This window comes from Meriones unguiculatus, chromosome 11 (assembly GCF_030254825.1).
Source record: "Meriones unguiculatus strain TT.TT164.6M chromosome 11, Bangor_MerUng_6.1, whole genome shotgun sequence".
NCBI lineage: Eukaryota > Metazoa > Chordata > Mammalia > Rodentia > Muridae > Meriones > Meriones unguiculatus.
In genome coordinates this window covers 19,554,752-19,569,989 of record NC_083359.1, presented here as the reverse complement: position 1 = coordinate 19,569,989, position 15,238 = coordinate 19,554,752, and the positions used below count along the sequence as shown (strand labels likewise).

At 44.0% G+C, this 15,238-nt stretch overlaps 1 protein-coding gene across 1 annotated transcript; it reads left to right on the top strand.

Moving 5' to 3' along the window:
* The first annotated feature begins 11,193 nt into the window (after nt 1-11,193).
* Nucleotides 11,194-12,117, top strand: LOC110559097 (olfactory receptor 1361-like). Its single transcript, XM_021654360.2, has one exon. The coding sequence runs from the start codon at nt 11,194-11,196 to the stop codon at nt 12,115-12,117; it is 924 nt and encodes a 307-aa protein (XP_021510035.1).
* The last annotated feature ends 3,121 nt before the right edge of the window (nt 12,118-15,238 follow it).

Below are 15,238 nucleotides of genomic sequence, written 5' to 3'. Positions count from 1 at the left end.
TAACAGAGGCTGATGTAAGTATAAGCCTCTATTGTATTTCATATATGCTCATGTTTCTATCTTTAAATACATGAATCTATTGTCTGTAGAACAAACCCTATGACCGTGATTTTAGAGATAAACACAAGACCTAGGCTTAGGTGAGTGTGTTTGCTGACCTCATGTAACACCTCTTTTGTGCTTTTCATGGTTGTATCTAGCAGTATTTGAAAGTATTAGTAGACACAAGAACTTGAGCTCACACCTGAGCTATGAGCTCTGGTGTTTACCTCCAGGACTGGGAGGGGAAGAAGCTGTAACAAATAAAATACTAGCAAAAATATCTGTAAAGAACATAAAGATTGATACTAAATTGTCATGGAAATGGACATTTATAATCTATTCTGATATAACACACACTATCTAAAACACAATATATACATCTATATCTATATGTTGCTATAATGTTTTTTTGGAATGTATACAATTTACCCTTGTTCATTCAAATGCTGATTTCTCTTCCCCACTATCTGGTTTCAATCCGAACATTGCATTGTCTCAAGTTTGTGTAAACATGCCACCATTTGTTCTCTATATTGTCAATTAAAACAACCAGCCACAATGCTGAACAATGGAGAGGATGGGGGGGGTGGGGCATCCTGTTCCAGAATGGGAGGAAGAGGAAGGAAGCAGGAAAGGAGAGGAGGGGAATCTGGAGGAGAGGTCTTGGAACCATGTGGAGAGATGGACCAGACCTAAGATATGACTAAAAGCAAGTATAATGGGTGAAATCTAAATGGTAGGAAACTATGCGGGCTTGGAGGTTTAGGATGGAGTAACTATTGCCCAGCATTCTGCTCTAGGTTAATTGAATAAATAAGTCTCTGTGTGATGATTTGGTTATATAGCTGGTTTAGGAATAACCGCTGATTAACTAAAAGATATATTAATAATAAATATTATAACCTACAATGTCTATATCTATATCTGTATCTGTATCTATATCTATATATATGAGGGTCACATGCAATAATGAAGTTTTGCAAGTGATCCTTCCTATATAGTGTTGAATAAAATATATGAAAATACTTATTGAATAATTGTGATATGTTAAAGACTATCTCTGCATCAAACTTGTTTGTTTTGAGACAGGGTCTCTCACTATATAACCCTGGCTTCCCTGGAACCGCTGTTTAGAAGAAAGAGGCTGGGATTAAACTTACAAAGATCCTCCTGCCTCCGCCTCCTGAGTACTGAGACTTCAGGTGTGTATTCCCATACCTGGTTTATCTTTACATCATTGGGCTATAACACGAGACACATTCTGGTCTCCAGCTCAAGGACATTGAATCACAAAAGAAATTGACCTGTCTGGGTCTATAGACTTACCAATGATCCTTAGGAGTATCCAAGACTTTATTGAAGGAGAAAACAAAAACAAAACCAAAACAAAACAAAAACAAAACAAACAAACTACCAAACACCAGAAGCATGAAGGAAATAGAAAGACAAAAGTGTCCTATTTTGTTCCTGGCACTAGCCTGGGGTGAAAGAATACATGGTAGTTTTTTCTGCAGGATTCTTGACTGTTGAATGGTCTGCTGTTAGGCACCAGTTCTTCCTCCATTTCTGATCCTTTGATGAACTGCATGATAAGCCAGCGATGAAGGCTGAGGGTGAAGAATACATCCTAGGAGCACTCCCTGGGCCTACAAACAGCTTCCAAGGAAGGCACTCAAATGGCTATGGGGGAGAATGTGCATGGTTCCTACTTTTAACCATCTCAATAACTCAAGAAACAAATAACATTTGTAAATGTTTGTGTGCAGTGTGTCAGGCACAGAGCGTGACTTTAATGTGCAAACGCTATGACTGTAGTCTCCAGGTCACTCAGCATGCCCAGGTATCAGCATGGAGGTCCAACAAAAGCTCTTGCATTTGGGATCCTTTTAGATTCACTTATCAATGTCTTTCACCAAAAGGGGGCCTTCTTTTCTGCTGCCAGGATTCCTGGGATGCTCCCCTCTCACTCCCTGCCAGACAGTTCCATACAGAAATAATTCACCATTTGGAGATACTCTTTAGTAGCCACACAGAGATGCTAGGGAACCAGCTCGTGAGTGCCAAGGTCAGGGTTTACCCCTCACATTTCCCTCTGCAATCCATACAACACAAAGCATGGGCAGAGCCAGGTGTGGTGGCCCGTGCACGTGATCCTAACACAAAGGGCACTGAGGCAGGAAGATGCAAGTTCAATGCCAGCCTGAGCTCTGAGCTCTGGTATTTACCTCCAGGACTGGAGGGGAAGAAGCTGTAACAAATAAAATACTAGCAAAAATATTTGTCAAGAACATAAAGATTAATACTAAATTTTCATGGAAATGGACATTTATAATCTATTCTGATATAATACATTATATATAACAAAATATATACATATCTATCTACACACACACACACACACACACAACTTCGGTAACCAATCAGTGAGTATGCAAAAAGTCCAGTTGATTTGAATAGAAAAGTTTATAATTAGCTCCAGGTTTGAAAAAGCTGAGTTGGAAATTTATGAGGGTTGATCTACAGACAGAGGGTAACATAGAAATCTAATCACAGTAACCAACTTGAGATGCCATATCCTGCTCAACAATAACAAAACCCAGCATCACTTCATGAGAAATGGCCATGCCTCCTTGGAAAGAGGGTGGCAGGCATGAACCACCCACCTTTCTCCATTATTCAGCCCTAATATGTTTGTATGAGCAATCCACATGCCCAGAGGGGCTGGCTGCTATGGCATAGGAATGCTCTTCTCCCAAAATCTTGGGTTCAGTGCATTGGTTGGTCTGGTGGATTCCTAAGGCAATGCTTGTCTCCCACATAAGCTGGAGAGACTCCCCTCCCCCTGTGGCATTCATTAGGAGATTTGAAGAGACAGCAACGTTTCCCCATATTTCCTCCTGTTTATAACATGGGGTTTGTCAGTCTACTAGCTAACTACAGAGAAAGTGAAACAGTGCCTTCAAGATCTACACATAATTAAGGCTTCCATGCACATATGCACACACACATGAACACATACATACACAGACATGTATCACACCGAAGAGGCCTGGTGATCACCAATCAATAAAACAGTTTGGAAAACTGACAAGTGGACAGATGGATCCACTCTAAAGCAAGCAGAAATGTCAAGGACCCCCACAAGGCTGGAGGTTTAGCCTAATACCACTAATACAAACATAGAACTCAGACATAGAATTGTTTTCCAGACAGGGTCTCACTATGCAGGCCAAGCTAGCCTAGAGCTCATAGAGATCTTCCTGCCTCTGCCTTCCAAGTGCTAGACTTAAAGGTGTGGACTACCATGACTGGAGGAAATAGATCTTTAATAAAAGTATATTCTAGTAAATCTCAAGTTAGTCTTGTTTCAAGTCAGTTCTCACAATTTCAAGACAGCCAGTAAGAAAATAACTTAAAAATGAACAGAGCAAGAGGTAAGAGGGGAGTGAAACTGGATGTTACAGACAACTAACTTCTAAAAACATGACACCGATGAAAGATATGATGAAAAAATTATAAAAGGAGTACATATTGGCATGAGTGAATGATTTTTGAGCAGTAACCACACTCAATGCAAGTGGATTAAACTCTCAGATTAGAAGGTTCATCCAATGAGTAAAAATATGATTCACTTGGATATGTATGTAATCTACAAGGTGCTCTTAAAAAGTGTGGAGGATCTAAAGTAACTCTAGCAGGTTTATGATTGCCTTGAAAACAACTTTTAAAACTGGATAAAGTATCCAGTGAAACTCTATTAGTGATTGGAAGTCACTAATAAAACTAAATTGTACTTTCACATTAAACTAAATTGTACTTTCAAGTGGACACAGATCACTCGACATTATCAGGCCCAGGGCTAGGAAGATGGCTCAGTGGGCAAAAGTACTTCCATTGCAGGCCCGAGGACCCGAGTTGGAATCTTTACATCCCCAGCACCACTATAAAAAACAAAATATGGCCATGCATGGCTATAACCTCAGCATTGTGACACGGTGGCTGGTGGATCCCAAGAACTTGCTGACCAGCCAACCTTGCTGAAAGTGCAAGCCTCTCTTTAGTAAAAGCCCTTGTCTCAAGGCAATAAAATGGAGACTTATAGAGGAGGGTGCTAGACACGCTTCTCTGGCTTCCACATGTGAAGACACAGGGGCCCACACCTCGGTACACGTATGTGTATGCAACACACACACACGTATCTGCCCACACACATACAGAGATTACATATTATGATTTCTGACCAAGACGAAAATTAATCAAGAATACCAATAACATATCTAGAAAGTAACCCCAAATATTAGAAATAAAAACAATACACTTCTAAATTATTCATGGAACAAATGGTAGTTTACAGTAGTATGCCCAGGGACCCTAAATGAACCCACTAGAGCTGCCAGAATTCTAAGGATGCTTTCTCACCACATACCACATGTAGGAGGGAGGCTTATTCTCAGTCCCCCACCTATGAAATGATACTCCTATTGTTTCTGAAAATGCCACCCAGGACAACACTTCCAACAAAAATCTCTGTACTCAGTGACTACAACAAAGGCAGGAGCAGGGACAGAAGATATGGGTTTATTTGAATCACTGTGTTCGACTTGAGTGCTCCTGGTGACGCCTTTAAGAAATAATCTTCCTATCCTAATCAACAAAGGAAACAAGAAAAGAAATTTGAACTCCCGTGCTAAGAGATGAGCTCTGTATTTACTTTTTGTTGCTGTCATAAAATACAATGACCAGAAGCAACTTAGAGAGGAAACTGTTTATTTTGGCTTACAAGTTCGAGAGGGAGTGTTTGTAATGGCAAGGAAGGCGTGGCATGGCAGCAGAACAGGAAGTTGGCTGGTCACAGTTTCATCCACACAGAGGAAACAGTAAACAGGAAGTAGAGCAGGGCTATAAAGCCTCAAAGCTCCCCCCCCCCCCCCCCCCCCGTGATGCGCTTCCTCCAGGAGGCTGCACTTCCTAAAGATTCCCAAACAGCGCCACAATCTGGGGACCAAGTGTTCAAATCAAGAGTTTATTGTGGCTATTTCTTATTCAAACCATAGCATGATGTTTACTACTTTCTTGTTTTCACTTCTTTTCTGTCTCTAACTTGTAAACAGGATTGACACACAAAAGGGATGTCACAGAGCTCTGGATTTCCCAAGGATCCTGGGACCTCACACAAACCTGTGGATGCTCAAGTGAAGAAATCTGACCCTAGATGTCCAGGCTGTTCCAGCTTGCCCTTTTCTCCCCTCCATAGCTACCTGGATCTCTTTAAAACAAGCAAGTCCATGCCCCTACCATTCACTTCTCTCTGCTCCCAAGAGTTAGCCATGGCAGCTTTGCACTCCCCTAAATGCCTGAATATTCTCTCCACCTGAGAGCTGTCAGAGGGCAGTTCCATATTTACAATGACTCTTTCTTCTTTAAGCCCACAGAGGGGTCCATTTTAGCGCTTCACTGCACCCTTGCTTACAAAGATATTTGCATAAAAAATACATTGTGAAGGCTCCCAAGCCCGAGATGACAATGGAGTCATTGAACCTACAGTGCTCCATGGTCGTATGGTGCGTTGTTCCTGGTATCACCTAACTTAGGTGTCAGCCCTTTCTCTGGGATGATGTGTGCAGAACTCCAGGGAATGCTACCCAAGGGGTGGAGGCTGGAGGAGTCCCTGAACTGTGCTGATGAGATGTGTTAGCTGATGAGAAAATTGGTAGTGGGAAAATCTTTACAAGAGGCTACCATTTGCCCAGATATTGGTGACCTTAGGTAGAATATGAGCAGAATGGGAAAACCATACAAATGTCACACTGTGAGAAGTCTACCGATGCAGAAATCAATCACTCTCCTGAAGCAGCAGCCTGGGACCAAACAACTTTAACCACATACTGGTAGTGGTGGTCTGCCCTGCCACAAGTAGCATGAGAGAGTCTTGCTGCCCAAGCCAGCATACCTCTGCCAGGAGATGTGATGTTGAAGTGTGTGCGTGTCTGAAACTTCCTAATTGTTTTAACATATAACTTTATTTTTATAATTTATTCACTTTATATTCCAATTGTAGCCTCCTCCCTCGTCTCCTCCTGGTTCAACCCTCCCTCCCCCTTCCTCTGTGTGCTTCTTCCCTAGTCCTCAGAAAGGAGGAGACCTCCTCTGCTACCATCTGATCCCAGCCAATCAAGTCTCATCAGGACTGCCTGCATCCTCTTCCTCTGTGACCTTGCCAAGGCTGTCCTGCCAGGGGAAGTGACTAAAGAGCCCACAACAAAGTCCTTGTCAGAGACAGCCCCTGTTCCCCTTACTAGGGAACTCACATGGAGACTGAGCTGCCTAATGGCTACATCTAAGGAGGGAGTCTAGGTCCTCTCAATGCATGGTCCTTGGTCTCTGCAGGGCCCACTGGACCCAGATTTGTTGGCTCTGTTGGTCTTCTTGTGGAGCTTCTGTCATCTTCTTGTTGTTGAGATCACCTGGGCTGAGAGGTTTTAGCTTTGTTGGTCTCCTAGTGGGGCTCCTGTCCCTCCATGTCCTTCTATCCCTTCCATCTTCCATAAGACTCCCTACACTCTCCCCAAAGTTTGGCTGTGAGTCTCAGAATCTGCTTCTATCCCCTGTTGGGTGGAGTCTTTCAGAGGCTTTCTTTGGTAGGCTCCTGTCCTATTCCCTCTCTTCAACCACAACCAGTGTCTATTCTATTTGCCCTTGTGAATGAGAATTAAGCATCCTCCCTAGGGTCCTCCTTGTTATTTAGCTTCTTTAGGTCTGGAGCTTTCTAATTTTTAAAGATTTATATATTTTAGTTTGTGTGCATGAGTGTTTTGTCTGGAAATCTGTAGGTGCACTGCAAGTACAGTACATGAGGAGGCCAGAGAACATACGTACCAGATCCCCTGAGACTGGAGTTACATCTCCCCAGCGTCATCTGAGATTCTGTGCTCTGGCTCTAATGTGATTAGGAGGGCTACTTATGTTTTCAAAGAACATGTTTTTTTTTTTTTTTTTTTTTTTTTCTAAAAACATGGGCTTTATACAAAACCGTCAGTACAATTACCACAATGTGTAATGTATTATGGCGATGTTTGATACTTACTTTTATCATTAAACACTATGAAATACTGCTAATAAATCTAGCAGTTTCCTTGGTAGGACAGATGAGAAAAGTGAAGGAAATGTATGAATTCTAGGAGGATGCGGTTACTCTTTAAAAGGCCAAAAAATTCCAAAATGTGTGAAAGATGTTCTCTCAGTTTTGTTCCTGTCGTGTAGAAGCCAGTCCAGTTTCGTTTGTTTGTGTGACAGCTGTATCTCTTATTTGTGCAGCACATAAGTAACTGCAGACTGATAACTTTCAAAAAGTTTCTTGGAACACTAAGGACCATAAGAGAAAGCAGAAACAAGGTCAATAAATAGATCGGTGGGATTTACCTTTAGTTTCCCTGGTAACATTGACTTCCACATAAAACAAAATTGAAAAAGAATATAGGAGATGGGATGAAAGCCTAGTTCGTAAGCGGTTTGCCTTGCAAACATGGGGATCTGAGTTCAAGCCCTGGAAACCACATGAAAAATCCAGGTCCTGCGGCAGCGAGCACCTGCAATCCCAGCACTGGAGGAGGAGACAGAAAGGTCCCTGGGTCTCGCTTGTCAGGCTGGCTAGCCGAGTCAGCAAGGGAGAGACTGTGAAGAAAGCACCTGAAAAACAGAACTCAAGACTGGCTTCTGGCACACACAGGCACAGACATACACAGACACAGATACACACACACACACACGAATACTAATACTGGAAATGCAGGACTGATGTCTGACATTCGTCTTGTTTGTAAGTTTTAACTCTAGCCATTTTTGAGTTCACAGCTTGGACTGTAGGCACCTGTTGAACTGGGGTCATATTGTTAAGTGAAGAGATGTCTCCTCCCTCACACACCAAAAGAAAAATACAGTGAAAATGAGTGAGGATTTTAACTGAGTGATGAGGGAAAAAAATTGCATACAAACATGTGTGTACGGAATGTTTAGAGGAAGAATTTGTCCTTTTAAATGCTTACAGGAATAAAAATGTAAAACTATGGAATAAGTACTTATGCAGGAACTAAGTTTTTCTCATTGTTATTTTGATCCAAGCAGACAGAATACAGACAGAGAACACCGAGTACATATTCCTAACGAGGACCTCTGAGGAATCAACCCTCGGGACACCGCAGCGGGACAATGAACCTCCCCCCTCATGGAAGCCCTGACCTCTGGGGACAGAGCCTGCCTCTATTTGCTTCCTCTCCACCACCAAAGACAGCCGTGTACCTCACTCTGAAGGTCCTTGTAAGAAGAGTTCACTCAGTTCTTGTCTCCCCTGTGAATGTCCCATCAGCCAAGTCCAGGATGGGGCCAGCAGAGATGGGATTCTGTGAAAGCCTCTGAGAGCAGCAGGTGAGAGGGTTGGGGGCCCAGGTTAGTGACTAGTTCATCCAACAGCAGACCGAGTCCCAGAGACCCTGACGTAAGGAATGACACTAGAAGGAGCTAGAGTTATTCTAAGTTATCTAGTCAAGCTCAAGAGGGGAGTGTTTCTTGTCCTCGCAGGAGGAGACAACTAGGTCTAGTGATGTGTGGCAACAGGCTCCTAACAGCCTTTCCTGGATAAAGAGACGCCCCTTCCTCTCTCCGACATGCAAGGTTGTCCCCTTGTCTTACGTTTGTGCCAGTTTCTTCTCTGGGTTCATTGACAGTGACCTGTGATTCCATTACAAAGGAGTCTCAGACTTAAGCTACTTTGGAGACTATTCTGAGCCCCGTATAGGGAGCTAGGCTAGTCTAGGAATTGCCCAGTTTTAATTGTACGGTCCAGGGATCCAAGCTCAGGGACACAGCTATGTCATGCCTCAGACACAGCCCTTAGCGCGGCTCACAAGAGGCTAGTGGATGAAAGCTGATGTCAGCTGCCTACTTCCTACAAGAATCACTGTCAATGACAGCAGTGCTGTCTCCTCAAGGAAGTTGCTGCAGATGCTAAGTCCTGCTTCAGAGAATGCCTGGGGGGTATCCAGTCAGAGTAGAAGGGGTTAGGTGTGTGACACATCAGAGAACACTGTTCTTCTGAGGGACACAGCTTGTTAAGTGTCATTATTACTTTCCAGCAGGAAACCAGCCTATGCTAGGCCACCTCCTGTCACAAATACTATAGCAGGAGAGCAAGGAGAATTTCACCTTGTTTCAGTGTATAATCTTAGCACCAATTTCAAGCGTTGAGAGAAAATCACCTTTAGACTGAATCTCTTCCTCTCCTCTCCTCTCCTCTCCTCTCCTCTCCTCTCCTCTCCTCTCCTCTCCTCTCCTCTCCTCTCCTCTCCTCTCCTCTCCTCTCCTCTCCTCATTGTTTCTGTCATGGGAAGGGTCTGTCCATAGGACCTCTCAGTCTAAGCATTCTTACATGTCTTGACAGCATGTGTCAAAACGTCTTCCTTTACCCTGAGCATACATAGCTGTCATAAGCCATCAGGACCACAGGACCACTCTATAGGTTTCTCTAACTCTGCTCCATATACTGTGGCTCCAGAGTTATTCTAAGCTAATAATAGTAATAATAATAATAATTATTATTATTATATCTTGGGGCTGGAGAGACCTCTCAGTGGTTAAGAACACTTACTGTTCTTACAGAAGACCGGGGTTGTGTTCCCAGCACCTACATGGTGACTCGCAGCCATTCCTAACTCTAGTTCCGGGAAATCCAGTGCCCCCTTCTGACCCTGGACGGCACCAGTCACGTACACAGAACACATACATTCCTGTAAGCAAAACACGTATACACAAAATAAGTAAATCTAATAAATGTTTTCATGAGTCCTTATCTCAGCACTTTTGCCTTAATTTCACGAGTTTAACTCTCTCGGGAGCAGTCACCACTCCTAGAATAGACACCTTCTACAGTCGGCTCCCCCAGATCCTCCCTGTATACCCCTCTATCCCAGCAGTCAGGATTCATCACACAGAGCAGAGGTTCTCAACCTCCCTAATGCTGCGACCCTTTAATACAGTTCCTTATGTTGTGGTGACCCCCAACCATAAAAAATAATTTTTTGTTGCTACTTCATAACTGTAACTTTGTTATTGTTATGAATCATAATGTAAATATCTGATATCCAACCCCTTTGAAAGGGTCATTTGACCCGAAGAGGAGTTGTGACCCATAGGTTGAGAACTGCTTAGGTAGAGGCTCTGCGTCTTTCTTTGCCTCTGTCAGAAGCCTTTGATCAACAAGGCAGGCCAGTACTCTCCTTTCCTGGGGAAACACCTTGACTCCTCCCGGGAGCACTGCATCAAAATGTTTTGCCTGACTCACCCTCCGCCCCGCCCCCACTCAGCAGAGAGGATTATCAGGCCTGCCTTGACTTCGGGATAGACTGCATTGCGTTGCTCTTTATCAGTCGGGAATTGTGTTTCATCTCAGTAAGACGCTCTGAGAGGGTAGCATGCGGCTTTCCTTTCCTGACTGCAGTGAGGAGGGGGTTAATGCTCACAGTGGAGCCTGAGCAGCAGCTTAGGTCAGCAGACCCACAGTTGGGAGGGGCCCTGACGTATCTTAGTGACAGATAGAATGCCAAGAAAAACCCAGCGGCAGGTCTAGCAGAGGCCACACACTTTCCAGTTTCCCTGAAAGTAGGAAAGACAGAGACAGGACCTTCAGGATTATAGTATAGAGACCTGATGCAGAACTTGCTCCTGGGTTAAAATTTCCATATGTGAAAGCTATTAAAATACAGGCTAGAGAAAAAAAAAAAAGCACTAAGCTCGTTTTGAACTTTTATTTTATTGGCTCTGTGAACGTGGTTTAATGATCTAACGCCTCATCCTGAATTTCATCATCTATAAGGAAAATTCATTGCCTCAATTATTAGACAAAGGTAGATATTTACATAGGAAAGGTCCTGTATGTGGGGCTTAGCAAATAGGAAGGGTGTTCAGAAACCGTGGACTGAGCTTGGCAGGGATTTTACTGTAAGACTGTACAACATGCACTTATTGTACAATAACATTGGACAATACGTGCGTTTGTGTTTAGTCGCCATCCACCAGCAAACCACTGCAAGACAGAAACTGCTTTTGCTTAAATGTTAGCAAATAATCTTACTGACTGGTAATATTTTCTTCCCCGGAGACATGGGTAGAGACAATGAAACCAGGATTGCACAATTCCTCCTCCTGGGACTCTCCGGAAAGTCAGAGCAAGAAGAGGTTGTCTTTGGGTTGTTCTTGTGGACGTACATGGTCACCATCTCTGGGAACCTTCTCATCATCTTGGCCATCAGCTGTGACTCTCGTCTCCACACACCCATGTACTTCTTCTTGGCCAACCTCTCCAGCATCGACATCTGCTTTTCCTCAGTCACTGTCCCCAAGGCACTGGTGAATCACGTGGTGGGCAGCAAGTCCATCTCTTATGTGGAGTGTATGATCCAGATTTATTTCTTCATCACATTCATCAACATGGATGGCTTCCTCCTGAGTGTGATGGCCTATGACCGCTATGTGGCCATCTGTCACCCTCTCCACTACACCCTGATGATGAGGCCCAGGCTCTGTGTCCTCCTGGTGGCCATGTCATGGGTCATCACAAACCTGCATGCTCTCATGCACACTCTCCTCATGGTTCAACTCACCTTCTGTTCCCACAATACAGTACACCACTTCTTCTGTGACCCCTACCCCATCCTGAAGCTCTCTTGTTCTGACACCTTTATCAATGACCTGATGGTCTTCACTGTGGGTGGTGTGATATTCCTGACACCATTTACGTGCATTGTTGTTTCCTATGTTTACATCTTCTCTAATGTCCTGAAGATGCCCTCTGCCCGAGGGATAAGGAAAGCCCTGTCCACATGTGGGTCTCACCTCACCGTGGTCTCTCTCTTCTACGGGGCCATCCTGGGGGTCTATATGCGTCCTTCATCGTCATATTCAGTACAGGACACGGTTGCCACTGTCATCTTCACAGTGGTGACACCATTGGTCAACCCCTTCATCTACAGCCTGAGGAATCGTGACATGAAAGGAGCCCTAAGGAAGCTAATCCTCAGATCCTAGGATCTGAAAATTTAAAGCTCAGAGGACTCCCAGCCATCATGCATTTGTTCATCTTTACAAAGAAACAGATGCACAGATTTGTATAGAATTCATGTGCATGGCTTTTCCTGTGACTAATAACAAAAAGTCATGGTTGTGTTTTTAAATTTGAAGCTGACAGGCACACATTTTGAAAAGAGCAGTGATGCGCCGCCTCTGAAAAGGGCTTATTCTAAGGGGCTCTTCTCACAGACAAGCAAGCCTGGGATAACTGGGTGTGCTGTGGTTGGAGGTGGTCCCTCCCATCCTGTCAGATGCCTGCTCCACAATGCCCCTGGGCTTTTACAGGACTTTAGAGCTGACCCTCCTCTGATCTGCTCTCTGGCCTCTGATGAGGAATATCCAGTTCTTCTGCTGGTGGGTCAATGGTGTGTTTAACTCTGCCTCAGGCTTAAGCACCTCTGCTACAGTTGACATACCATTGCACCTTTTGCAGATCCTCTGCCCCCTCCTGCCCTGTTGTCCTTCTCCTCCTCAGCATGGACATTGGTCAGGGATGGGTGCTGCTCAGGGATGAACACCAGAAGCCTGCAGATGGTAAGCGAGGTGAACTTTAGAGGCAGAGGAGAAAAGATTTTAGAAGAAACAGTGTACAGCTAAATCAAATACAGGAATAACCCAGCAAGTTATGAATGTTTTCGATTAACAAATAGTAATCCATAGCCTTTATGTGCGTGGACAATGTCCACCCACAAGACAGAATGGGAGAGGAGCTCACGTAAGAATAAAGTTAGCAGTAGATGTGAGTAGACACAGTTGCGCAAGGGAATGCATCTTTCGAATAAACAGCTGATTTCAACATTGCAGAGATGTGGTTTTTCTGTTTGTCTCTAGCTGGAAAGCATTGATGATAAAAAACACAAGACAATTTTATCTGGCACTCTAGAGACTAGCACTAGGCTTGCATAGAAACAGACATGTGTATTTATTTACATATAAATACACATTATAAACTCCTGTAATCAAAGCCCAGAACAGTCTGAACATCCCACAGACTAAAGCAGGAGGAATGGAATCAGACGCCAGCACACAATGTTAGACAGGAACGGTAGGCATGACTCAACCCCGAATGGCAACTGTGAAGCTGAGAACCAGTCATGGCTACATCAGAGCTCCAGAGCCTGTCACGGCATGCAGCATCCAAGGACTCTATTGAAGTAAGTCTGTAGCCCTTTAGTAGGAAAGGGCTTGGTATGCAAGAAGTACTCTCCCCATTTCTAAGCGGAGAACATTCCACTTCCTGAAACAGTTGGTGCTAAAGGGGGTCCAGAGCCATTGTCTCCCAAAATTAGTGGGTGGAATGATGGGTAGGGATGTTAGCCTCCCTGGAGGAACTAAGGGCCACAATATCTTGTCAGAACATAACAGGATTGATTATCAGCCTTCCCTCTTTTTCAGTGTTTGCAGCCAGGCATTTAAGGAAGTCAAAAGGATGGTCCTCCACACAATAATGGGCATTTTACAAACAAACAGAAACTTTTTAGAGGACAATACATTTAAGATGAAAGACTTAATCTTCTCTCCTCTAACTCTGGGGACAAGGAACAGAGGCATGTCCCAGCCACCCTAGTCCAGCATTGCACTGGCAGGCCTATCTGCTTCAATGGTGCAAGAACAAAAAGCTACAGAAACTGAAATGGAAAATAAGACCATTAATAATATTTGCCAGATACAGAAAATGCCAAGGGACACACCAAAACCAAACCAAATGAAGCAAGCAAACAGAACCCACAGAGAGAACCCCAAAGATGGCTAGGTTTTAAAGATGATAGTGTGTAAGGTCAATACTCAAAACTGAATCATGTTCCTGGGTGCCAATAGTGGAAATTGGAAGTCAAGTCAACATTTTTTAACGTACACATTACATTAGTGTCAAATATGAGGCCAATCTTGGTAACGAGTGTCAGGTCCAAAGGAAACCCCAGTTCCCCAAACTCCAAATGGCAGTCCATATATCCAGAAATGAGCTCAAGCTGGGCTTTACGATTTCTGGCAGTTACATGAAAGCATCGCTCCTCAGGAATTTGTGAAGTCAGTTCCCATTTGCTGAAAGGAGTCATTTCCCTGACTTCCAGCTGAAGGGACATCAACCATCCAGCTGGTCTGCAGGTTCCCTCAGTATGCACACTTCAAAGTCCACATCCTGGCTCTTCTCCCCTCCTCCCTTCCCCTAAACTCCCTCCAGCTCACAGACTTCCCACCCTCTTCTAGTGTATACTAAAGACCAGGTACTCACAATGTCAGCTGCCATGTTCCTGCCTCATGTCCAGATACTTCTGCTCTTGATCTCCTGGGACGGGACAGTGGTCAATCTTCAGTACCTCTCCCTTCGTGGCCTCAGGCTCCTCACTTCTTTTCTTCTCCCACTCTTCCGGCTTATGGGTCCTTGCTGTGCTCACCTTTATCTCCTTCCGGACTCTGTCCTGCCCCTGACTGTAGCAATCTTGATCCTGACGAGTCTTGTCATCTTCTTTTCCCCCCTGCACATCTCTCTGCTATATGACAGCAACGTGTGTTCCTCCTCAGACATTGACTGGGTCCTGTCACCCAGCCCTCCCAGAAACACAGGAGAGGTAAAATAGTCTTTTTTCAAGTAGGAAAGCCTAATAGTGATTTTCTCACAGCTTTCCTTCCTAAATATGTCCACCATGCCCTGTTCTCCCCCAGTTCCCTTCTTCAGTGCTTTGTTCATTCCTGGCTGAAATGTTCCCCTGAGCCCTAAAAACTCAAATAACTGTATATTCGTCACTATTCAGCAGTCCTTCCACACAGGCAGATTTGGGAGGGTTTCTCCAATGGGAACCTGGCCGCATGGCATAGGCACCAATTATTATTTTTAATTTTCATTTCTATTTAACTTATTTATTTTATTTTATGGGTATTTTGCCTGCATGTATGTCTGATAACCATGTGTGTGCGTGGTGTTTTCAGAGAGCAGAAAAAGGGATTTGGTCACTTAACACTGGAGATATGGTTGTGAACGACCCCTTTCCCTTTTTTATAGAAAGTATGTCAGTGAGACATTTGAAATATAATAAGAGGGATGATGGCTTTGTGTTTATGTATTCACGAGTCTTCTTGT

Excerpts from the sequence above, each read along its gene's own strand:
- LOC110559097 (XM_021654360.2), top strand. The coding sequence starts at position 11,194 with ATGGGTAGAGACAATGAAACCAGGATTGCACAATTCCTCCTCCTGGGA.